At 40.5% G+C, this 24,439-nt stretch overlaps 1 protein-coding gene and 1 long non-coding RNA gene across 2 annotated transcripts; one reads left to right on the top strand and one right to left on the bottom strand.

The window, feature by feature from the left end:
• Positions 1-1,051: 1,051 nt before the first annotated feature.
• LOC148351048 (AN1-type zinc finger protein 5-like) lies at positions 1,052-15,238 on the top strand. The gene is made up of 6 exons (XM_088319669.1): positions 1,052-1,378; positions 4,947-5,121; positions 7,000-7,141; positions 7,247-7,350; positions 12,919-13,047; positions 14,145-15,238. Exons 2-6 carry the CDS (start codon positions 4,965-4,967, stop codon positions 14,291-14,293), a joined length of 681 nt encoding a protein of 226 aa, XP_088175795.1. The 5' UTR covers positions 1,052-1,378; positions 4,947-4,964; the 3' UTR covers positions 14,294-15,238.
• Positions 6,773-8,199, bottom strand: LOC148351049 (uncharacterized). Its single transcript, XR_015847071.1, has 2 exons — positions 8,035-8,199; positions 6,773-7,148 (listed from the first exon to the last, which is right to left on the bottom strand). It is a non-coding gene; the product is annotated as an uncharacterized LOC148351049 (long non-coding RNA).
• Positions 15,239-24,439: the final 9,201 nt, after the last annotated feature.

Below are 24,439 nucleotides of genomic sequence, written 5' to 3'. Positions count from 1 at the left end.
TTCAGTACAACTCTGAGTCCTGCCACGTGCAAAAGTTTGCTGACGACACTGCTATCATGGGATGTATCAGAAGTGGACAAGAGGAGGAGTACAGGGAATGTATCCAGGATTTTGTCTCATGGAGCGACGCTAACCACCTGCACCTGAACACCACCAAGACCAGGGAGATGATGGTGCACTTCAGGAGGCCTAGACCTCACCTGGAACCCGTAGCCATCAAACGAGAATGTGTAGAGTTTGTCCAGACCTACAAATAACTTTTGGTGTGCAGCTGGACACTAAACTGGACTGGACTGCCAACAAGGAAACTCTGTGCAGGAAAGGACAAAGCCAACTGTACTTCCTCAGAAGGCTGGCATCCTTCAACATTGCAAAAATCTCCCGCAGATGTTCTATGAAACTGTCGTGGCAAGCGCCCTCTTCTATGCGGCAGTGTGTTGGGGAGGCAGCACTAAGAAGAAGGATGCTTCACGTCTGAATAAACTGGTGAGGAAGGCGGGCTCTGTTGTGGGCACAGAGCTGGACAGCCTGACAACTGTGGCTGACAGACGGGCACTGAAAAAGCTGCTGTCAACCTACAAACTACATCCACTACACAGCATCATTTCCAGGTATAGGAGCAGCTTCAGTGACAGACTGCTGTCGCTTTCCTGCTCCACAGACAGACTGAGTAGATAATTTTTCCCTCATGCCATGAGGCTCTTTAACTCCACCCGGGGGAGAAAAAGCCCACATCAAACCCTAATCGTTACATTTGCATAATTTGCTTTATTTTTATTACAATGTCCAATAGTCGAACATTATTTAAATGTGTTTATTCTACATGTCATATTGTGTATTTTTAATATTCTATGCTCTCATTTTATTTTATTTTTTAGCATGAGGATACTCCTGAAAATGTGAATTTCCCTACGGGGTAACCTTAGCGTACCCCAACTCAAATGAGCTTGAGACCCCTGGTTTAGTGATATAAACTCCATTTTCCACCAACAAGGGCACCGATTCTGATCTATCGGTTAGTGTCCTGAACACGCATGTCTACTGGCAACACAATTGATATCATAGCCATTAATTCAAATTCAAATCTAAAACCCATTCCCCTTTTCGCTTTCATGACGTTCACACGGAAGCGCAGTCCCTAAACACAACTCTTCAGAAAACAGATGCCAATTTGGATAGGAACACAGTTCACACTAGGACGTCAAGGACGCTAGTCGTGTAAGAGGCTGAGCTCAACCTTGTCAAGGAAAAGAAAACCGCAAAAAAAAAAAAAAAAAAAACAACAACAACAAAGGAGATCAACATTTTTGAGCCCTGAAATCGAAATCGCTGTATTATTATTCCGAATAAACCACTGGACGGACATCTGTCTTTGGAGGTAAGTAAACTTTTGGCGACCAAGGCTATCGCTGTTGCTCGTTTGGTGAGGGGTCTTTAACGTTTTTTACTTATGTTATAGATTAAAAAAACATTCATTTGATGCTGAAAGGGAACAAATCAAAACCAATTTAATATGCTCTCTCTAAACGTAATAAATCCAATCCCCTTACAAGTCTTCGTAAACACGTTATCATGATTGTTGCTGATCTACTCAATAAACAGTATCGTCACAATCGCCATGCAAGGACTTTAAATGGTGTCTTTGTTTTGTTTTTTTACTATTTACATAGCTTTAGGGCCGATTTCTTTCAAATGTGATCGAGCGTGTGTGTATATAGACATTAAAACAACAAATATGACGACAATGTTTTCTTCTGCTAACTTATCCGCTAGCTTGTATTAGCAAAATCACGAGAAGCCCCTCACGCGATGCATTTGGCTAACTACAGCAAACTAGCTCTACAGCGCATTGTTGTCTAAATACATCAAAATGTATTCTGAGTAGTAGCAATGGAAATAATCCGACTTATGTCGTTCGTTTTACGTATAGAACTGTGTATAAGAGCAAAGTGCATATGAAAATAAACTGTTAGTAGCAGCCGTTAGCTTGCTAGCATGACTCAGTGGATTTGCCCAAGTGACACGATTTGTGGCCTGTTCGGTCGAAACACACTGTTGGTGGAAAATGGTCTTATATTTGTGTGTTTATTCTTCAACTCCGTCTAAAATGACCTGGTACAAAGTCTGATTGTGTCTCCCAATGGGGCCAGCAACCTACGATGTACATTCAGGATGCACGTGCTTTAAAAAATGCCAGGATGGTAGCCTTTGTCTCGATTGTTGAAAGCTTTCTGTTGGTTTCTCGGGGAAATATCTCGTTTTTGTGTGGTATATGCTTGGAAATAAAAGCCAAACTGTTGACTTTAATGTAGAGCTTAAATTCGATTGTCCTGAATTTAAAACTTAAAACATTCACAGCTGATCTTTGAAGATTTTTTTGCACCAACTCTCAATTAAAAGAACATTTGAGTCTACTTTCTTAAAAATCTTACATTATTGTATAACTCATATGGATTGACACCAAATTCCACTTGATTAAATAAATAAAAACAGTTTGTTTAATGATTCCTTTTGGCAAAAGAACTCAAGTCATGTTTATTTGATTAGCCCACAAGGAGTCTCAAAGGGCTGCACAAACCAGATTATTGCAAACTATAGACTATTATTATACCATCCCCTCATCTAAAACCTATAGGAGGGTAACAAACTAAAAAATCTCAACATGAGGAAAATGAAGAAACCTTGAGAAGGGACCACACATGAGGAAATCCCCTTCCAGGATGACCAGGCTGCAACGAATGTTGCAATAACAATACACAGACATTGTCACCACGAAATATAGGTAATTCATAAACTATAGAATATAAGTGTGTTTTAAGCCTATATTCAAACAGTTTCAATGAGGTTGCAGAACAAATCTAAGGGGGCAGAGCATTTCACAGCACAGGGGCTCGAGTGGAGAACGCTCTCTAACTTGCGAAACTCTTCTTGGCTCTTGGGATCACTAGTAGACCGGCATTTTCCAAGCGAAGGTTCTGGACCGGTACATAGGGGGAAATTAAACATCTAAAAGGTAGCAAAGTCCATGCCTGATCTTGTATAATACCAACAGAACCTTAAAATCACATCTTAAGCTAACAGCCAAAGCAGGTTTGTTAAAATCAGGGTAATGTGCTCAAACTTTCTTGTCTTAGTAAAAGCATCGCTAGCAGCATTTGGTACCAGCTGCCGGCTCTGGATTTTGTACTTTAGGAGACCGGAGAATGGTACATTATTGTAATCGAGACGGGAGAGTCAGTTGGACACTGTTGATAAAATCTAAACAAATGAGTGTTGGATTCTCATTTTTGCGAGCAAACATTAAACATTAGCATTAGTCGAATCAAGATTTAGAAAATGTTAAAAGTATCTAATGATAATTTGTTCATTGTTGTTTTAAATAACCGTATGAACTAAAAATGTTTGTTTCTATCCATATGTTCTAAAATCCGAATATTCAGTGTGTCAATATATGAAACCCATTCATGATAATTTAGTTACTGGCTTGGTAAATGCCATATCAGAAAATGGTATATATATATATATATATATATATATATATATATATATATATATATAATGTAATATAATATAATATAATCTGAAGTAAAAAAGAAAATATCTGAAACGACCTGAATAAAATTAAATGGAAACAAATTTTAAAAACAACACCCACATGGTTTATCTGACCAGTTGTAAGCCATGTTGAAAAATGTTCAACATACCAAATCAACCAAGAATCGATTTAAAGAACATTTGTTTTCTAAAAAGAAAGTCAATTAAAATAATAATTTTCATGTTGTGAAATTGAAATTGAGAAAGTTTAATTCAAAGGATACGGAACAGTCAATGATTAGTGAAAAAACTATTGTTGTCAACGAATTTGTATGTAGGACTACTGATGGTAAATCAGGATAGAAGTGAACCCTCATTTATCGCGTGGGTTCTGTTAGAAAGACAACCTGGCAAAATCCGTGAAGTAGAAATTTATTTCTTTAACAATTCTTAAACAACAAAACTTAAGACTTTTAAATCAATAAATAAACAATTTTTCACAGACTCCAGTTTTTGTCTAACAAATAAAAGTTGTGTATATATTGGGGCGGCAGTAGCTCGGGGCGGCAGTAGTTCAGGAGGTAGAGCGATCATTTTAGGATTAAGGGATCCCAGTTCGAATCCCGGCTTGTCCGTGTTACATGCCGAAGTGTCCTTGGGTAAGACACTGACCCCCCAATAAGCAGGTTAGCGCCTTACATGGCTGCACAGATCACGGCCGCTATTGGGAAATGTGAAGCACAATGTAAAGCGCTTTGGGAAGTCATTGACTTGAAAAGCGCTATATAAATGCAGATCATTTCATTTCATAAACGTTTTTTAACATATTGCAGAACTACTGTCAAATAATACTAATGCAGACGCCAATGGGGCTGCACGAATTTGGGAAAAAAATACTAATTACGATTTTTCAGACCTGTACTGCAATTTTGACGCGATTTTCAATTTTAAAAGAAAAGTGCATTTTCTGTGCTATGTTTTGTTAGAGCTTAATCATATTGGCATGCAAACTTACCTAGATATTACTTCATTACCGACTGAGAGTATATGACTGTAACAAAATAACAACTTTAAATTTACAAGTAAAAGAAGACTTAATTGAATGAATGGTCTATGTCGTCATTACATAAAAAACAAAGAAATTGGAAGGATTCTCCTTTCACAAACGCAGTACGTCTTATCACAATATCAGTTAGATTTCGGTTATTTGTGCAGCCCTTGACTCCATTCTGACCAAAGTCTTGTTGTGGACAGTTCCAAACTTTTTTTTGCATCTATATTTAAACTGATTGCTTTTGTCGTTTTTACATTATTTTCCTCCTTTTTATGTAACAAACATAAGATCCATTAATTCTGCTATGGCAACACACACACACACACAATTCCTGAAAACTATTTTTTTATGCCTCCAGTTCAGGTTACTCAACATCATGGCCCAGGAGACCAATCAGAGCCCAACACCAATGCTCTGTGCTACTGGCTGTGGTTTCTATGGCAACCCTAGAACTAATGGCATGTGTTCTGTTTGCCACAAGGAGCACCTGTCACGACAAAACAATGGAGGAGTCAGTTCCTTGAGTTCCATTGGTAAGACCTACTGTGTCCTTTTTTGGTGCATGGACCAAAGTGCTTGCGTTAAAACCCTCAACTGATCTGTACATGTTATCCAGCAGTGTTTTTCAACCTTTTTTTCTTTGATCTCCCACCAGTTATATACTTTTTCAGCCAAGTACATTCTTATCCAGGGCTTCATTGAAGATTTTTGACAATCCACACTAGACAATGATGTATTTTTTGCAATGTGGATAAGAGGGACATAAGGGCCGTGATTTTTCCATTGATGGAACTTCAAAAGGTGTATTTGAAATCAAATAAAATGTATTTGTAAAGGAATTTTCAGGCAATGTATTGCCGCTTTATGTGCTGTATAAAAGCATTCAGAGTATAATAAGAAATGAAAATCCCGTCCTTCATCCCCACCCAACACACTGAAACGCTGAATACACACAATGGCTAAAATAAAATAAAAACAAAAACATGAAATAATAATCAAAATATAATTATGGTAAGGCACATGCAATTATTTTAAGTACCCCCTAAAATTCCTTTAAGTACAGATTCTGGTATTCTGTTTGAGAATCACAGTCTAAAATCATATTTGAATGAAATGGAGTTAAAGACTCAAACTTTTATTAAGTGTGATTGTGAAGAAGCGAGTTTGGCACCCCTGCCTTAAAGACTTATGTGATTATTCTCTTTCATGTGTGAAATGTTTTTGACTATTGGTATGTGAGTGTGCGTGTGAATGGGTAAACGTGAAGGGCAATGTAAAGTGCTTTAGGGGGTCTTCAATGACTTAAATATAAATGCAGACCATGTACCGTAAATTCCAGATTACATAGCGCACCTGATTAAAGGCTGCATCCTGAAATTAAAGAACGAAATTCAATTTTGTTTCCGTACAATCTGCTCCGGATTATAAACCGCATGCCTAAACAGCCATTAAAATGACCATCTCAGTCTTTTGCATCAAATATTTTTGGATCATGTGACCATTCGAAATGGCAATTACAAAGACAAACACATATGTACTACTGCTTTGAAAAATGCGAAAGAGGGCTGTGTCACGTAAAATGTGAGCCCTATATTTCTCGACAACCGCGCCAGGGGACCATACTGTAGATGAAGATGGTGCTACAATGCCACACAAACGTGTCTTTTTGTGTTTTTAATTGGTGGTTTCCATGCTAATGGACCAAATTGCATTCTCTTGTCATCGTTTCTCTGGGATTAAAGGAAACTTTTGTTTCCTGACATTGATGCCAAACATGGGAAAAACAACTGTAGCTTTTTTGAAAACTACTGCTGATGTTCAAGTTGGGTGTATAAATTTATGACTTGATTTGTGGGTAAAAAAGCTGAAATATTGCGAGTACGTTGTCGATCTAGGACAAAGTGCCGACAAACTTTCCTTTTAGCTTCCGTTATTCTTTATATGAAAAATGGTGGAAAAACTATGGACTAATTTCTTTCAAAAATGTGTCATAAATGTTTCTAGGCATCACAGTGGTATTATGTATTTAGTGCGCAATCGTTGTGGAAGAAAAACGCTTGTAGTTTTCCTTGGTGCTGTCAAAAGAAAAAAAATTACGCTCTGTTTAAATTGTATCAAAATAGTAGCTGCGTGTAGTCCAGAATTTACGTTACTTGTTTCTATGGGAATGAATACACCAACAACCCAAATGAGGATACATTTTATAGGTATTAGATGTTATAACATTCAATTTAGTTCTTTAGTTCCTTCTACTTTTAAAGGTAATCTACAACACTAAAAACACACCAATTTCCAAAAGCCATGGATAACAAAATGTTTACACATATTTGCCTACAGTCTTTCTTATTGGTTTAAAAACAACTTCAATGTGGTATGCGACTGTATTGTCATTTCGTTATCTTCTCTGCCAGGCAGTAGCAATGGCCCCACAGTGGAGGCTTCGGCAATCCAGAGGTTAGAGGCCACCTTGAACAATGCTGCTGCCGCAGCTGCGGCTGCAGCAGAGGTTGCAGCTGAGGCTTCAGCCAAGGCCAATGCGAATGACATGCTCAGGTGAGATCTGTTTATGAAAAAGATGAAAAGGAATTGCATCACTTAGATTATGCAATGGATGATTGCGGTTCACTGAATAATGGTATTCTGTGTATCTTCCTGCAGTGCAATGTCAAGTACTGTTAGTATAACGCAAAAGATGACTGAGATGAGTCTTTTATCAGAAGAAGAAGGAGCATCGGCGATCACAGCAGAACTGCCAGACTCTGGTGAGTGTCACATTTTATGGAGGCTATTTTCACTATAATTTCAGAAAATACAATTTGCAAGAAAATATCCGCCTTTTATAGAAACTCAAGTATTTTAAAGGATGGGTGTGTCATTTGAGGTGTCTCTAAAAAGTTGATAGTTAAATATTTTCTCTATTAGGTATGGAGGCATTAGAATCTCTCCTTACTTCAAAGATTGGCGTTTAAAAGTCAAACCAGGTGACCTATGTGACTCGTGTAGATCCAAGGAGTAAACTTTTTAGTGGGCTCATATTTTGCAGAGTACGCATAAATGATGTATCTGCAGCAACGACAAATATCTATGCTGCAATATACTCTAGCTCTAACTGGGATCGTGTTAGTGTAGCATTAAAATGGTGAAAGTAAAAACAGGCCTGCTTTAAGTGAAGTCCAAACGCCAACCCAAAATCCCCTAAAGATGAAAAAAGATTTTATATGACTGCTTCTATAAAATGCATACTTTCACACGCATCATAAAGGAGCTTGAAAGAGGCTGCAATGGTGATGCAAGCCATAGGTGGCAAGCGCAAAAAAAAGTCAAAATTCCGTACAGCTCCTTTCAAGATAAATCAAGCATTTGGTACCGGCAGAAAAATTCATAAAATAATGCTGCAGGGTTGCTATTCAATGTAATTCAATGTGTTCAAAAACACTCCCATTTACCGCCATTAGTGTGGAGAATGTAGTGTCGATTTCTTTTGCTGCAGAACCCCCTTTGACGCCGTCCCCTGCACAGCTGAAACAAAGTAGTTTATGTTGTGTGTTTTGGAGTCATGTGATGACCATCATAAAGACAATCATGTATTTAGTGCTGCCTCGAAAGAAAACACAAATGAGGGCTGCATCGCATAAAATGTGAGCCCCAGATTTCTAGATAATTGGACCAGGGCAACCAAAATGTGGATAAAATTTCCAGTTTGCAACACCGACATGAGAAGTTGTCTTTTTGTGTCGTTACTGGTGTTTTCCGCGCTAACAGACCAAATTGCATTCGCTTGTCATTGTTCCTCGATGATAGATAGATAGATAGATAGATAGATAGATAGATACTTTATTCATCCCCGAAGGGAAATTCACATTTCCAGCAGCATCCCTGAGCTGAGAACAATACAATAATAGAGCAAAAAGAATACAATATACAAATACCCAGTGTGACGTGCAAATGCCCACTGTAGCGTGTTATATAGAATAACTAAATAGTGCTACACAGATTACATATTGCAATAAGATTCGGTAATATGCAATGTAGGTGGTGTGGTTTACTGTGGGCTTTTACTCTGCCGGGTAGAGTTAAAGAGCCTCATGGCATGAGGAAGAAAAGATCTCTTCAGTCTGTCCGTAGTACAAGACAGTGACAGCAGTCTGTCGCTGAAACTGCTCTTCTGTCTGGAGATAATGCTGTGTAGTGGATGCGATGGATTGTCCATGATTGACCGCAGCTTTTCCAGTGCCCGTCTCTCAGCTACTGTTGTTAGGCTGTCCAGCTCTTTGCCCACAACAGAGCTCGCTTTCCTAGCCAGTTTATTGAGACGAGAGGCATCCTTCTTCTTGACGCTGCCTCCCCAACACGCTGTCGCATAGAAGAGGGCGCTTGCCACAGCTGTCTCATAGAATATTTTCAGGAGCGTTTTGCAGATTTTGAAGGCCAGCCTTCTGAGGAAGTAAAGTCGGCTTTGCCCTTTCCTACATAGAGCTTCTGTGTTGGCAGTCCAGTCCAGTTTGTTGTCCAGCTGCACACCCAGGTATTTGTAGGTCTGGACAAATTCTACACATTCTCCTTTGATGGTTACAGGAACCGGGTAAGTTCTGGTTCTCCTGAAGTCCACCACCATCTCCCTGTTCTTGGTGGTGTTCAGGTGCAGGTGGTATGCGTCGCTCCATCGGACAAAGTCCTGAATCAATTTCCTGTACTCCTCCTCCTGCCCATTTCTGATACATCCCACGATCGCACTGTCGTCGGCAAACTTTTGCACATGGCAGGACTCAGAGTTGTACTTAAAGTCCGATGTATATAGAGTGAATAGGAACGGAGAGAGCACGGTCCCCTGCGGAGATCCTGTGCTGCTAACCACAGTGTCCGATGTACAGCCCCCCTGTTTCACATACTGGGGTCTGCCTGTCAGGTAGTCAGTAATCCATTCTACAAGGTGTGAGCTAACTCCCATCTCTGTCAGTTTCCTACTCACTAGCAGAGGCTGTATGGTATTGAAGGCACTGGAGAAGTCCAAAAATGTAATCCTCACAGCCCCCTTCGCCCTATCCAGGTGAGAGAGGGATCAGTGTAACATGTATACTATAGCATCCTCCACTCCCACCTTCTCCTGGTAAGCAAATTGCAGTGAGTCGATGGCGTGACGGACCTGTAGTCTCAGGTGGTGCAGCAGCTCCATGGTTTTCATCACATGTGATGTCAGGGCAACCGGCCTGAAGTCGTTGAGTTCCTCAGGTCTTGATTTCTTTGGGACTGGGATGATGCAGGATGTTTTCCACAGCTGCGGGACCCTCCCCTGTTCAAGGCTCAGGTTGAAGATGCGCTGTACAGGGTCTCCCAGCTCAGACGCACAGGCTTTCAGCAGTCGGGGGGGATACTCCATCTGGACCAGCTGCCTTGCTGGTTCGCAGCCTTCTCAGCTCTCCACACACCTGGGCTGCAGTTATTTTTAGTGGGGGGATGTCTTCCATGCTAGTGTCCAGAGGGGGAGGGGGAAGGACAGCTGCAGTACTCAGGGGTGAGGATGAGGCGTATTGGTCAAACCTGTTGAAAAAGTTGTTCAACTGGTTGACTCGCCCCACATCTACATCCACAGCCACACCCTGCTTGGTGCTGCAGCCAGTAATTGTTTTCATCCCTTCCCACACCTCCTTCGTGTTGTTGTTCTGCAGCTTTTTCTTCAACTTCCTCCTGTACTGCTCCTTCCCTTTCCGGAGCTGGACTTTGAGCTCCCTCTGTACTCGTTTTAGCTCCTGCTGATCACCATTTTTAAAGGCCCTCTTCTTTTGGTTCAGAAGGCACTTGATGTCGCTCGTGATCCAGGGCTTGTTGTTGGCATAGCAGCGTACAGTCTTTATAGGAACAACATTGTCCATGCAGAAGTTAATGTAGTCAGTAGTGCAGTTTGCCATCTCATCAATGTCCCCACTGCTGGACCCTAGCAGGACATCCCAGTCCGTAAGTCCGAAGCAGTCTCTCAGAGCCTGCTCTGCCTCGTTGGACCATTTTCTAAAAGAGCGTGTGGTTGTTGGTAGCCTCCTCACTTTTGGTTTGTACTGTGGTTTAAGCAGAATGAGGTTGTGGTCTCCTTTTCCAAGGGCAGGTAGTGGTTTTGCACTGTATGCATTTTTGATATTTGCATACAGAAGGTCAATAGTCCTATTTCCCCTGGTCTTGCAGTCCACATACTGGACAAAAGAGGGCAGTGTCTTATCAAGAGTCACGTGGTTGAAGTCCCCAGAGATTAACATTGCAGCCTCCGGGTGTTGTGTTTGTAGCTTTGCCACCGCGGAGTGGATGACGTCAAACGCTACTTCTGCATCAGCGCGCGGTGGTTTGTAAACAATGACAGCAATGGCGTGTCCGAACTCTCTGGGCATGTAATAGGGACGCAGACTTACGGCCAAAAGTTCGACATCACGGCAGCAGATAGAAAGCTTTGTTTTTACATGCCTGGGGTTACACCACCTCGTGTTCACGTAGATAGCCAGTCCCCCTCCTTTGCGCTTCCCACTGACTTTTGTGCCTCTGTCAGCCTGAACAGCGCAGAAGCCGGTTAGCGCGATGTTAGCGTCTGGGATGCTAGACGTGAGCCACGTTTCCGTAAAGCAAAGCAAGCTGCACTCCCTGTATGCTTTGATGTCTTTCACAAGCACAGCCAGTTCGTCGATCTTATTTGGTAGGGAGTTGACATTCCCCATGATTATGGACGATACCGTGGGCTTATATTGCCACTTCGCCGCTAGCCGATTAGCCTTTACCTTAGCACCGGCTCTGCACCCCCGGTAGGGTCGCCTCACCTCGTTAGGTAAAAGGGGGACCCCGCCGGCTCGAGAATTCTTCAGGTCGAGAAGTTGATTTCTTGAATATACGCATTTTTGCGCGTTAAAACCCATATCCATAGGATAGAAAGTAATCCAAAGAGCTACAAGTGTTGCAAGGCAGCCACTGAAAAATTAAGCAAAAAAACAAAAACAATAAATCACAAAAGTAGCGAAAATAACACGGGAGCTGCTGGAGTGGCTGCCATTTGCGACGGCGCCGGAAGTATATCCAGATTAAGGGAAACTAGCGATCTGACAATGTTGAAACATTGTGAGTACGAGGAAAATATTTAATAAAATACTGTCAAACTTCCTTTTTTGCTCCTGTTATGTATTATATAAAAAATTATATAAACCAACATTGATTGACTAATCTCCCTTGAAGAGCATCATAAATGTTTTTAGACGTCACCGCACTGTTTTGTATTTTTCTCTGCAATGTCCATAGTTATATTCATGTTTGATAATTTACACCATTGATTCTGCGTTTTTTTCCCCCTTCAAAAAGTGACCCCACACACCTGACAAGAGGCAAATTGCCAGTGTGGCGGACGGTGTGCGCAAGGCTTTCGTTTTAAAAGCAACAGCAACAAGAGGCAAAATGCAGCAAAACTGACCATTGTAACTCAAAACAAATTAGTCTATAGTTGGTTAGCATTGTAAATTGATTACAGACGCTGTCATACTTAGGAACAAGATGGGCTCCGTCCGATCGTGCGTAAGTTGAATTTGTTCGTAAGTTGCTTCAGTGCTATATTTTGTATGGAATGTATGTTTAAGGTATATATAAGTATATTTAAGTCTTGTATAAGTAACCTGTATTGTTTTGAAACTGAAAAATAAACGTTTAATAAAATAATATGCTCTATAACGTTACAAAGCAGGCTGAATGATAAAGCATAGTAATGGAGAACAAAGCTACACATTAGGCGTTAACATTCTGTGGTCTGTGAAGCCCTCTGAGACTCTTTGTTATTAAGGGCTATACAAATAATCATGACTTGACTATAAAGATAAATAAAGTTAAGTTTAACTTACTTTTGGAAGAGTTTGGAAGAGAATTCCTCCTCCGTGGTAAAAAGTGGCCAAAAAAGTGATTCGACCGTTTTCTCGACCTTCATTTCAAAAGAAACAGCCCGCCTCTTTCAGCGTTACACCAACTATATTGAATGGTTGCACGAGATATTAAACAATAAAAACATCAACATTCTTGGAGCGCTAGAGATACAGTGCAGTGTGTACACACACAAACCAGGAAGTAGAAGCCGGATTTCTTCTTCGGGGTGGATGCTGGGTTACCTCTCACAGAGCCACCACACGCCGGTAGCGGCGGAAAGAAGCACTACAGCACTGTCCTCTACTTGGATAAAGGTGCACACAATAAAATGTTTGTATGTACCGTTATTCGTAACTCAAATGTTCGTATGTAGGGGAGCGTCTGTATTCTGATAATTTTACACGAGTACATTAAAAAGATTTTTTGAAGTAAATGTTTCATTGCACTTTTTTCAGTTTCGGGTCATACCACAACACCCGACATCCATCCTTCCACTGCTGGCAGTGAAGAATCTCAAGCCCCGGACCCTCCCAAACCTAGAAAGAATCGTTGTTTTATGTGCCGCAAAAAGATTGGCCTCACAGGTGAGATTCATTCCAAACTGTTACGCACATGGGTGTTGTTGTCAAGAGGCACAAATGCGAATGCATCTTCAAGTGTAATTATCCCCATCTGGGTACAGATTTCTAAAAACATAAATGCTGATTAGTTTTTACTCCATGATTTTAATTTCACGTGCCGCCAATTGAAATATGGGCCCTTTCTTAAATAAATTAAACGGAAAGATTAATTTTATTTATCCCTCCCTACAAAAATGATATCATTTTTTGGCTGGGAGCATTAAAGTTAGATTCCTGTGATGTATGCATGCTTACACAACGGCAGCAAACATAGTAAAGTTTTTTTTTTTTTTAAATGGAGGTCAAGCAGATAAAACCTGTTTGACACTTTGCTCGAAGGCACAAATTCCTTGAATTTTACATGCATCCACTGTCCTTTTGGCTTCAATGTGGCGGTTGATTAATCAAATCTGGAAATCTTTTTAAAATTATAGTCTTAGTTGGGTAGGTATATGTAGATGTGCAGATATGCCAAACAAGAAAGTATTTCACATATATAACAGGACAGACATGCATCAAACTCAAAAATCCGTCTCTCTCGTGTTTACCTGGTCTCAGACACAATTTTATTTTTATCTACTGTGCTGTCTTGTGCTTTGAGTGGCTAGCCAAGTAAGTGACTTTCAAATAGCACTTTTAAATCTGACTGCAGACAGAACTCTCATTTTGAGAGCTAATATTCTTTTGGCCACACCAACTTTAATTTAGGCCGCATTTGCGAGTGAATTGGTTGCAATTCTGAGCCCTGCCTCACGATTTTTAGCATCACAGTGGTAGCACTCATGTCAAACTCGACTGAACCTTTTGTGAAATTAAACTTAAAATATTTTTTTTAAGGCAGGGGCCTCATACTACGGGACTGTAGCCCATAGGCTGTGAGTTTGAAACCACTGATATAAACTGATAAGTCTTTTGTGCTTTAATATTTGACACCTGCAAAGGAGATTGGAAAGGATGCCAGCTTGTTACTTAGACTATTATACATCACTGTCGTTTATTATGTTGATTTTTATAACATTATATTCCTAAAAAAAACTTACTCTCATTTTGTTACACTTCAGGTTTCGAGTGTCGCTGTGGGAACTTGTACTGTAGCTTCCACCGTTATTCCGACCAGCACAACTGTCCATACGACTACAAAGCGGAAGCAGCGGCCAAGATCCGCAAAGAGAACCCGGTGGTTGTAGCTGACAAGATCCAGAGAATATGACATTTTTCATGTTTAGGATAAAAAAAGACTTGAGCCCAACCTTCTACAATGGAGTCCAACTGTCACTATTATTCATTGTTCTTTTGGTTCATTGATATTTTCAGTTATTGTGTGGTTTTATTTTTAGCTTGTAGCGAACAGTTAAGAGCAATCATGGGGTCTATGTTATGGTTCCCATCCATTTGTTTTCTATAGGCTGATCCTATGCAGAAATTTTGTTTTTAATCAAATGTTTTGGAAAAGATGAGCCTATTGTCCTGGATTGGAGATTTAGTTGTTGGTTCTTAAGGCCAACCTAATTGTGCTTGCTTCTCTGCTGGCATGAGTAGCAAAGTGGATATTGAATTGTTCTTTCGGTCTTTTTCTAATCTGGCTTACACATTAAATATCTATGTGCCGCTGGACACTTACACCCATACAGCAGTGTTGCTAATACTAAATGTATGAACAGTTGGCGAATGTCTGTTTAAACTTTTGACGCCCCCAACAAAAGATTTGAGTGTTGGCATGCCAGCTTCGTGTTCTATAGGTCCTCATTTAACACTTTTTTTTTAATCGCCCTCTACTTTCCTCCACTGTTGCGTGTTTTGTCACAAGTAGCCAAGACTTGAATAATTTGTTTGCCTCTAACAGGGTGGATCCTGCTAATATATTCTGTTTTGACTTCACTTTGAATGTTTTCTGCTGTTTCACGTGAGCCGTTGTTCACAATGTTGGGAGTGTTATTATGTTGATCAAAACACAATTGGAAAAATATGTGGATGGTGGGTTTGCGTTTCATGGAGCATTGTCGGGAGGAAGGTGTGGCTGCTTGATTTTTTTTTTTTTAAACATTTTTAGTTATGCAAGTTTGTACAAACATCTTTATTTATATACTAAAGTGTGTGTAATCTTCCAATTATACAGAGTAAGTTGTATGATGTAAATAAAATGTGTTCACAGCAATGACAGATTATTTTTGAATATTATAAGAGGGCATTTTTTTACTCACAGGAAGTAAACCCTAATACTCTAACAATTTTAACAGGTAATTATACTACAGATTTGTCTGTGCTCACAAGTGATCACCCATATAAGAAGTTGAGTTAAGCAGTCACTAGACACATACCCCTATAAAAGTCCCTCTGACCGAGGCGTTTAGGGTCTAGCTGAGGTTGGGCCAAATTGGATTTTCCATAAGAAAACAATTAAAATACTGTATTACACTATCTACCCAGGTCATATCCCTCGAGAGGGGTGACCGACAGCAAGACAAACATACAAAAAAAAGAAAAGGAAAAAGTAGCAAAAAACACACCCAAAATTTTCGGGGACCATGGCTAACCCGAATGCCCAAACACTTAAACAAGTTAAGCACCTCGGCACCCAAGTTGGTCATGCTTTCGTCCCTCCAGATGAAACGGGACACAGGAAAGAGTCCACATCACTCTGGTTAGGGTGACACAACACACTTGTTCAACAGCACGGCCTGGCAGCTTTCACTGGTTTACCCCTGCCGCATCATAGAGGTGCCCTGCCCATCCCTTAGAACGCATCCAAACATCCCACTATCCTTTCACAACACCTCTCCACTCATTCCTCTCAACAACAAGCGCTCTAGCTTCCACTACATTTAGATCTCTTACCTCCAGTGCACTTATAACACCATCCATCCATGTTAATCTCGGCCTTCCTCTTGGTCTCCTTCCATTTACTTCTGCTCTAGAACCTCTTCAACGCTTGCTCTTCATCCATCCTCTCCATGTGTCCAAACCAACAGAGTACTCTCATATCCACATGCTTGCTCAGTTCCACTACTTCTCCAGTTCTGGCCTTCACAATTTCATTTCCCAATCTTGTCACTCCTAGCAAACTCCTCAAACACTTAATCTCAAAAACATGTAACTTTCTTTTCAAATATGAGTTCAGGCTCCAAGTCTGCACCATACAACACAGTCGGCACAATCACACTCTCATACAGTGCCCTCTTAACATCCATACTCATACTCTTGTTGCTCATCACTCTCCTCAGAGCACTCAAAACCTTGCTTCCTGGATTCACTATGTGCAATACCTTGCACTCCATTCCACCTACTGCAGCCACAACACAACGCAAGTACCTAAAGCTTTCAACTTCTTCCAGCACCTGTTCATGCAACCTTATTTCTAATGCCATTGCCATTCCATCACGTGAACACTTCATCACTTTATTCTTCCCAACATTCACACATAACTTACGCCTATCACACACTCTTCCAAACTCCATTACCAACATTCTCAATGTTTCCTCAGAATCAGCCACAAGCGCTGTCATCTGCAAACAACAACTAACTTACCTGCCACACCGTTCCACTGTTATCCATCATCTCTACACCTCTGCCAAATACTCTTGCATTCACCTCTCTCACCACACCATCCATGTACACATTGAACAGCCAAGGGGAGATCACACACCAGTCAACACAGGGAACCACTCACACTATTACACATGCTCTGCTGTTCACATAAATACCCTTCAATGCTTTCAAATACTAGACAGTTCTCAAATATATTGCCACACAAAATAAGATCTAAAAATAAGACATAAATTATTAAAATTGTAATCTATCAATAAGTAATAAGTGAATCCACAGATTGAGTGTCAATGATTGTACCTTTACATCTTGTCGTATTGTGTAGCGCAACTTAGAACCAGTGCTAAAAAGCACAAGTAAGAATGCAGACCTCAGAGCCTCAAAGTCACCAAACTGCATTATTAAAAAAAAAAAAACAATTGCCAGCCTTTCGAATGTTTTTTTTTTTTTTTACCCCGAGAGGCAAGCATCAATATTGATTATTCTGGTCTTCATTGCAACATCACATTCATACAGCTGCAATACTGCACAACTTACAAAATACGTCAGTAAAAAGATGAATGACACGTCGAGTGGTGAACCATTATGTGACATGTCAACCAAGGTATCTTTGGTTCATGTTGGTTCAATTAGCCCATCACAATCTTAATACAAGCATGTTTATATCATTGTTAAAGTATTTTTGCTTATTTTTTCATGTCAATATATTTTTGTAATTATTATTTTTATAACCACATGGAGGCGCTTAACAATAAACAAGAGCCCTTAAACTCATTCAGTGGGCCGTTAGTTTGGGTCCCTACCTACAAATGAAGCTCAGATGTTCTCGAAAGCGTATCGTTTTGAAGATTTACGTGCCGTTTACGCTATCTGGAACTTCCTGCACACAATATTAAGGTACTGCATTCCGTTGGTTGGTAGGATCCCTTAACCACTACGGTCATCACTTGTGTTGTGTCTTGGGCAAGTACAGCCTGGTTCCCACACCGCTCCATGGCCAACATATGTTTCCACCTGGTGTCGAATTGGGGACATTTTGCGTCTTAGGTGAATGTACTAACCACTGCACTACGGAAACACAAGAAACTCCGTTGAAGTTGGTAAAAAAAAAGAAAAAAAGAGTTGCGTAGCATACAATGACGTCAGTTTGACCACGAGATGTCACTGTAATGCAACCAAAAACCTGTTCTAAAACGCACAGGAATAGAAAATACGGAGAATCGGAGGATTACTTTAAAAATATAATCCGATACAGTTACTAATTACCTTTTGAAAAATGCAACCAGTAACGTAAACCAAATACTATAATACTAAAGTAGAGTAACGTGATTACTTTGGATTACTCGAATACCAAGTATGCTCACAAAAGACAACATAAACTATGTATATTTGGCTTTAAAAAAATCGTTTATGATGCACGAAAAATGTAATCTTGACAAAGAATTGAGGACACCAAGATCAGGTGGTTTCTTGTAGTCCAATAAAAAAGATCTCACCTTTTAACTACGTAGTAGCGTATTGAACAAAACTAAACTCTCTTTCACATGGCGGATACAATATGCTTTGTTTTATGGTAAATCGACTGGATTTATATAGCACTTTTCAAGTCACTGAAGACCTTACAAAGCGCTTTACAATGTGCTTCACACTTACCCATTCACAAACACTCACACACCCATAGCAGCGGCAGCCATGAAATTTACCCGCCTACTCATCAGGGGCCTTAGGGGTTCAAGGACACTTCCACATTTAATTCGGACAAGCCAGGAATCAAACTTGCAACCTCTTAGTCCCAAGATGAGTGATCCACAATGTACTTCACACTTTACCCATTTACCCATTCACTCACACAACGATAGGGGTGTCAGTCATGCAAGGATCCTACCTGCTTATCTTGGGCATTAGAGGTTCAGTGTCTTGCCCAAGCACACTTCCACCTATAACTCAGAAGAGCAGGGAATCGAACCTGCAACCCCTTGGTGCCAAGATGAGCGCTTTACAATGTACTTCACCCTTTACCAATTCTCTTCAAAAGTACAGTGTTTTTAGTTCACATTAAAAGCACATCAAGAACCCAATATTGTTATGAAAGCACATGTTCAGTTTCTTAATTTCCAACACCGGGACATCTTGTCATTTCTCTCTGCCTCTCTGGTGTCAGTAATTGAAATTATGATAGACACAAATTATTTAGGAGTGCATTATGTATATGTGAAAAATCATGTAAATGAGTGCACTAAATGAAAGAGTCCATGAATGAATGAATGGTGTGGAAGTGGGCACATGCTCCTAGGCATAAAATTGCATTCATTATTTCATATCAAGGGCAGCACGGCGGGGCAGTGGTTAGGTCATGAGATCGAACCTCCTGTATGGAGTTTGCATGTTCTCCGCATGCTTGAGTGGGTTTCCTCCAGGCACTCCGGTTTCCTCCCACATTCCAAAAACATGCATTTCAGATTAATTGGCCGGTTCAAATTGTCCCTAGGTGTGAATGTGCAAGCGAGTTGTCTGTCCCTGTGTGCCCTGCGACTGGCTGGCAACCAGTTGAGGGTATCCTCTGCCCACTGCCCGATGATAGCTGGGATGGGCTCCAGCCCCCCCGCGACCCCACTGAGCATAAGCGGTGCAGAAAGTGGATGTATGGATGGATTTACAGAAGAATTGGTTCATGTTTTTTTGGAAAGTAAGAGGAAACTAGAGTGCCCGGAGGACACTCACGCAAGCACAGGGAGAACATGCAAACTCCACACAGGAGTTTCAATTTCAAGACCTCAGAACTGTGCCGAATGCACATTAGGTTAATTGGCCGGTCCAAATTGTCCCTAGGTGTGAAGGAGCGAGCGAATGGATGGATATTTCATTTCATATTGTTTCATTTGTTCATTCTAGTTGCACTTTAACTACATGGCACTTTTCTGTTAGTTTTGCGATATTTTTTCTCATATATTGTCGTCAGGTACCCCGCCCCCTCTCCACTCCAACTTCTTTATAAAGAAGAGCCCTGATGACCTATTATCTTTATTCCTGAGCTTGACATTTATTGATAAATTAACTGATCCTTCACTACCTGTGGCCTTCCAACATCCAGTTACATCCTAATGATGCTCAGTAAGTCTTACTGCCCACACGCAGGTGGAAATTGGATCTCTAACATTGATAGCCCTTCCCAGCAGCTCATGTTTCCACATCAAGCTCCACTACCTCAGCATCATGGCACAGACGAGCCGAGAGCCTTTGTAACGTGTTTTTATAACTCTACTGTGATACTTATTAAATACAGATCATGAATAACAGTATCCTCTAATTACTGAACACTCTTTTATGTTGTCTCATAGAACCCTTGACATACTCTGATGGGTGGACATGTTTATATTTACCTCCAAAGTACAACTGAATACAGTTATGACGGCGCCGTTTCAAGCACAGAGAATGAGAATTTCTCCTCATGGAGATATCCTCCTCCCGTAAACACTCGTATCCAAGCGGAACAATGATTATAAAGTAGAATACTGAAATTAGGGGATCAGTTTAGATGTGCATATTTGGTTGTGTGTCACCAGTATCAAATGGCAGGTAGCGTATGGGGAGGGGGTCGTGGCTTATAAAGCAAAAAAAAAAGAAACGTGAAACTTAACAGGACAAACACATACCTGTCAACCTAAGACAATTACTCTCCTTATTAATGATTTCAATTCCCATTATTACGTGATAATAATGTCATGGTTGCCATGGCGCCCGCACCCGTGTGTGTCACGGTTGCCATGGTGCCCAATTGGCCCCGCCCGTGTGGCGCCAGCTGCGGCTCGTGGTGAGATTGGCTTTCTGTCTATATTAAGCTCAGCGCTCTCTTGCTTTTTTTGTCAGCCCGTCAATGAACCTCTGCCCCACAAGACGTGGGTTCTGACTCGGTCCTGTTTTCCTGTTGATATTTCCAGTCCGGTTCCCGTTTATTTTTGTTTAATTTCGGGTTCCAGTTTTGTTTCTGTCTGTCTTTGTCCTGTTGTTATTTTCTCCAGTTTTTGTTCCCGTCTAGTTTCTCCTGTTTATTTTTGATATCCTGATTCGTTATCTGTCTTGTCTGTCCCGTCCTGTCCGGTATCGACCCCATCTGTCCGATATCAACCCGGGCAATTGGAATCGATCTCGTCGGTCTCTGGCTTCCTGTCTTTCCACGCCAGACCGGCTGCCCAACGTGCATGACTCCCCATTTCCCGTAAAATAAAGGCTTGTGTGAGAACGTCACGCGATTGGGTCCTGATCCTGTTCTGGTTCTTGACAAATAAACCTTACAAACATAAAGCAGCGCCTATTTACTCAGAACAAGAGACTATGAAGAATGAAAAACAAAGATAGTTTGTGTCAAAAGTTTATTTACCAGGTAAACAACACAAACAACTTTCAGCATCTTTCTGAAAAATGTCCCCATTTGCAGTAAATTTAGTATATATATATATATATATATATATATATATATATATATATATGTATATGTGTGTGTGTGTGTGTGTGTGTGTGTGTACGCATATACAGGATGTAAGTAATGTTTTACTGGACGATGAAGATGAATCAAAATAGATTTTTTTTTTCATTAAGCACTGATGCTGTTTTTTTTCACAGTTTTTCTGATTCATTTTGAGATTACTTAAAAAAACATATATGCAGCCCCAACTGTATTTTTAAATTGGTCAAAAGCAGTGCTCTATATTTTACACCAAATAAAAATGCCATGTGATCCTTCACGTTTTTACTGTGTTAAATAAAGTAGTACTATAAAAATTTTAGTTTACAGTTTGTTTGTCTTTTTATCTTACTGCCAGATTGTAAATCAGTGGACCTTGGTAAAAAAGTTGAATATTACTATTTAATTTCATTTTACAACCGATGTTTCCAAACTACAGCCCAGGGGCTATTTGCGGCCCGCTTGCCACTCAACATATAGTACAAAGAATACCACACCAAAAAATGTTGATGTACAGTTTTTTATAGTACTTTGTGATGGAAGATTTATATTTGCAAAGAATGCAAACCAAAACCAAACCACACCTAGCTGAAAAGAACCAAAACATAAAGCAAAATAAAGTCAAGCAAAAGTAACACAAATAACATAAAATAAATAAACAAATGTTGTGTACTGGGCAGCACGGCGGCGCAGTGATCAGCGCGTGTGTTCAGTTCTGAGGTCATGAACATTCTGTGTGGAGTTTGCATGTTCTCCCCGTGTTCACGTGGGTTTCCTCCGGGCACTCCGGTTTCCTCCCACATTCCAAAAACATGCATGTCAGGTTAATTGGCTGGTCCAAATTGTCCCTAGGTGTGAATGAGCGAGTGAGTTGTCTGTCTCTACATGCCCTGCGACTGGCTGGCAACCAGTTCAGAGTGTCCCCTGCCCACTGCCCGAAGATTGCTGGGATGGGCTCCAGCACCCCCGCGACCCTACTGAGGATAAGCGGTGCAGATAATGGATGGATGGATGGATGTTGTGTACTTGTTACGTTACGGTAAAGAAAATTAAGTCAAAATTGCACTTGTATCCTACTGTTTTTCTTTATGTTGAGCACCCTGGTTTTATTCAATGTTATTAGCTATTTAATAATTTATTTTAATTGTATTGTTTTAAACTGTACATAGGACTTCCTTCAGACTTGAACCACACCTCGATCTTAGGGAATGGTATCCTTAAGGATTAAATTTAAATGTGAAAAATCATCTTTTAATGTTTTTCTGCCTGTTGTACTCCGATTTGGGTCGGCTGATTTAAAACCTACCAAATTAGTCTTTACTAGTTAGTTTCTGGTTTCTGCTTTTAGAAACCCAAACCGTCATTAAATCTTAAAAAGTGTCTGGCTGTTGCCTGTACGTTTGTGTGTGTGCCGTCTAAAACAAGTGAGAGTCCACCAAAGCACTTTGGATAATGGTGTCTCTCCATTTCGTAAAAGCAAATGTGTTACTGTAACATGGTAACTGTCAATTTGTGTAAGAAACTTTCAAAAAATGCACAAAAATTTGAACCTCTTTGGACATGCAACACACACATCCAGAACTTCTTTTGTTATCTTATCACATGCTTCTGTCACCATAGTGACGGCTTCGCAAGATACCCGAGTTGGGTACTGGATGTTAGCGGAGAAGAAAGATATTAAATGGTCGCCTCGAGGAAAACCTCGTGAAGGAGGCAGAAAGTATTCTGTTTTTCAGCATGCCGAGAAAAGGAGCTTTGTCGGCAGATGACGGTGAGGCGGGAAGATAAACATGTTTATTTAGTTATTTTGGTGTGCTGGCTATGTTTTATGTTTCGCAGGGGTTGTGTTCTAAAACGACCTGTGATAGTCAAAATCCGCAAAGTATAAAACTATTCATGTTTTAAGTACTCTAGTAAACATTGAAACCTAAGAGCAAACCCTATTTACAGGCTCAAACATTTGTTTAACTTGAGGGTGAGCAACAAGCGACTCTGGAGCCAAATGCGGCTCTTTGAAGCCTCTTGGTGCAGGAGACTCAAACCTTTTTCATGATTCGGGTTACTTTTTGCTGATTAGAGCAAACAGCACTCAGTTTAATATGCATTTCTAAAATAAAAACTTCAGAACAGATCTCCGGGCTCCTCCGCTGTCTTTAGGAGGCACCCTGGTGCCTGCAGGCACCACGTTGGAGACCTCTGCCCCATTTGCTCCCTGGCACTTTTTCCCAAAATATTTTTTTAATGGAAAATGATATAGTTTCTGTGGGGGGGCTAGTATGGCACTGACCTTCTTAACATATATATGCAGTATGTGTTGCCCTCCTGATAAGGCTTATGTAACTTTTGATGTTTTTTCAGCTCTAAACATATGTTGTGGTTGTTTTTTTCCAATATGCCTCTTTCAATATTTTGAATTGCCAACTGGCTTAACAAATAAAAGTAATGAGGTTCATGAACTTTTTTTTTTTTTTACAAACAACATTCAAATTGGAATTTAAAAAAAATCTTGCTGATATGTTATTTTGCTTTAGTGATTCCAAAAAGGTGTGGAAATGGTTTCAGGACTCTACTTCTTTCCTCCAGATGATATTTTGTCACGCTGTGGCACAGCAGCTGAGTGGTTAGCGCGTCCGCTGCACAGTTCTGAGGTCATGGGTTCAAATCCAGCTACCAGTTTTCATGTTCTCAAGCCTTTGTGGGTTTCCTCCAACATTCCATGTCAGGTTCATTGGCCGGTCCATGTTGTCCTTAGGTGTGAATGAGCGAGTGAGTTGTCTGTCTATGTGTGCCCTGCGACTGGCGACCAGTTTAGGGTGTCCATAGCACACTGCCAGTAGATGGTTGGGATGGGCTCCAGACTCTGTTTCATTTAACTGTCCGACATATTTGGTCTTCAAATGTTGCTTTATCGCTGAGGTACTGCCATGATACGCAGGGTCTGCTTTGCAAGCTTTGCAAATACCCTTTTTATTGGACGTATTTATGCTAAAATGCTCTCAATTTTGTTTATGATATGCCAACTGATGTTGACGCCGTCATCTCTGTATGTAACTGCTCAAGTCAGAGATGTTACTGCACATGAGCAACTCTAACCAGACATTATATTCATGTAGAGATGTCTCACACTATTGGAAAAAACGTGTCTGGTGACAATCGTCGACAATGGAATTCATTGTCGACTACTTCTATTCTCGATTTTTGTCAACTAAGCCTTGCAGCCCTAGTTTTGTTACAATCCGTCCAATTTAAAACAGGAAGCCTTGTGGTTCCCCCTTTAGCATTGTATGCTTTACAACAGAACCAGATACATGCTTGTGCAATGACATATGTGTGCTGTATTTAACTCACAGT

This window comes from Urocampus carinirostris, chromosome 16, assembly GCF_059441175.1.
Source record: "Urocampus carinirostris isolate Australia breed hairy pipefish chromosome 16, RoL_Ucar_1.0, whole genome shotgun sequence".
NCBI classification, from domain to species: domain Eukaryota; kingdom Metazoa; phylum Chordata; class Actinopteri; order Syngnathiformes; family Syngnathidae; genus Urocampus; species Urocampus carinirostris.
The sequence above is the reverse complement of the archived record's forward strand: the minus strand, read 5'-3'. Positions and strand labels throughout refer to the sequence as shown.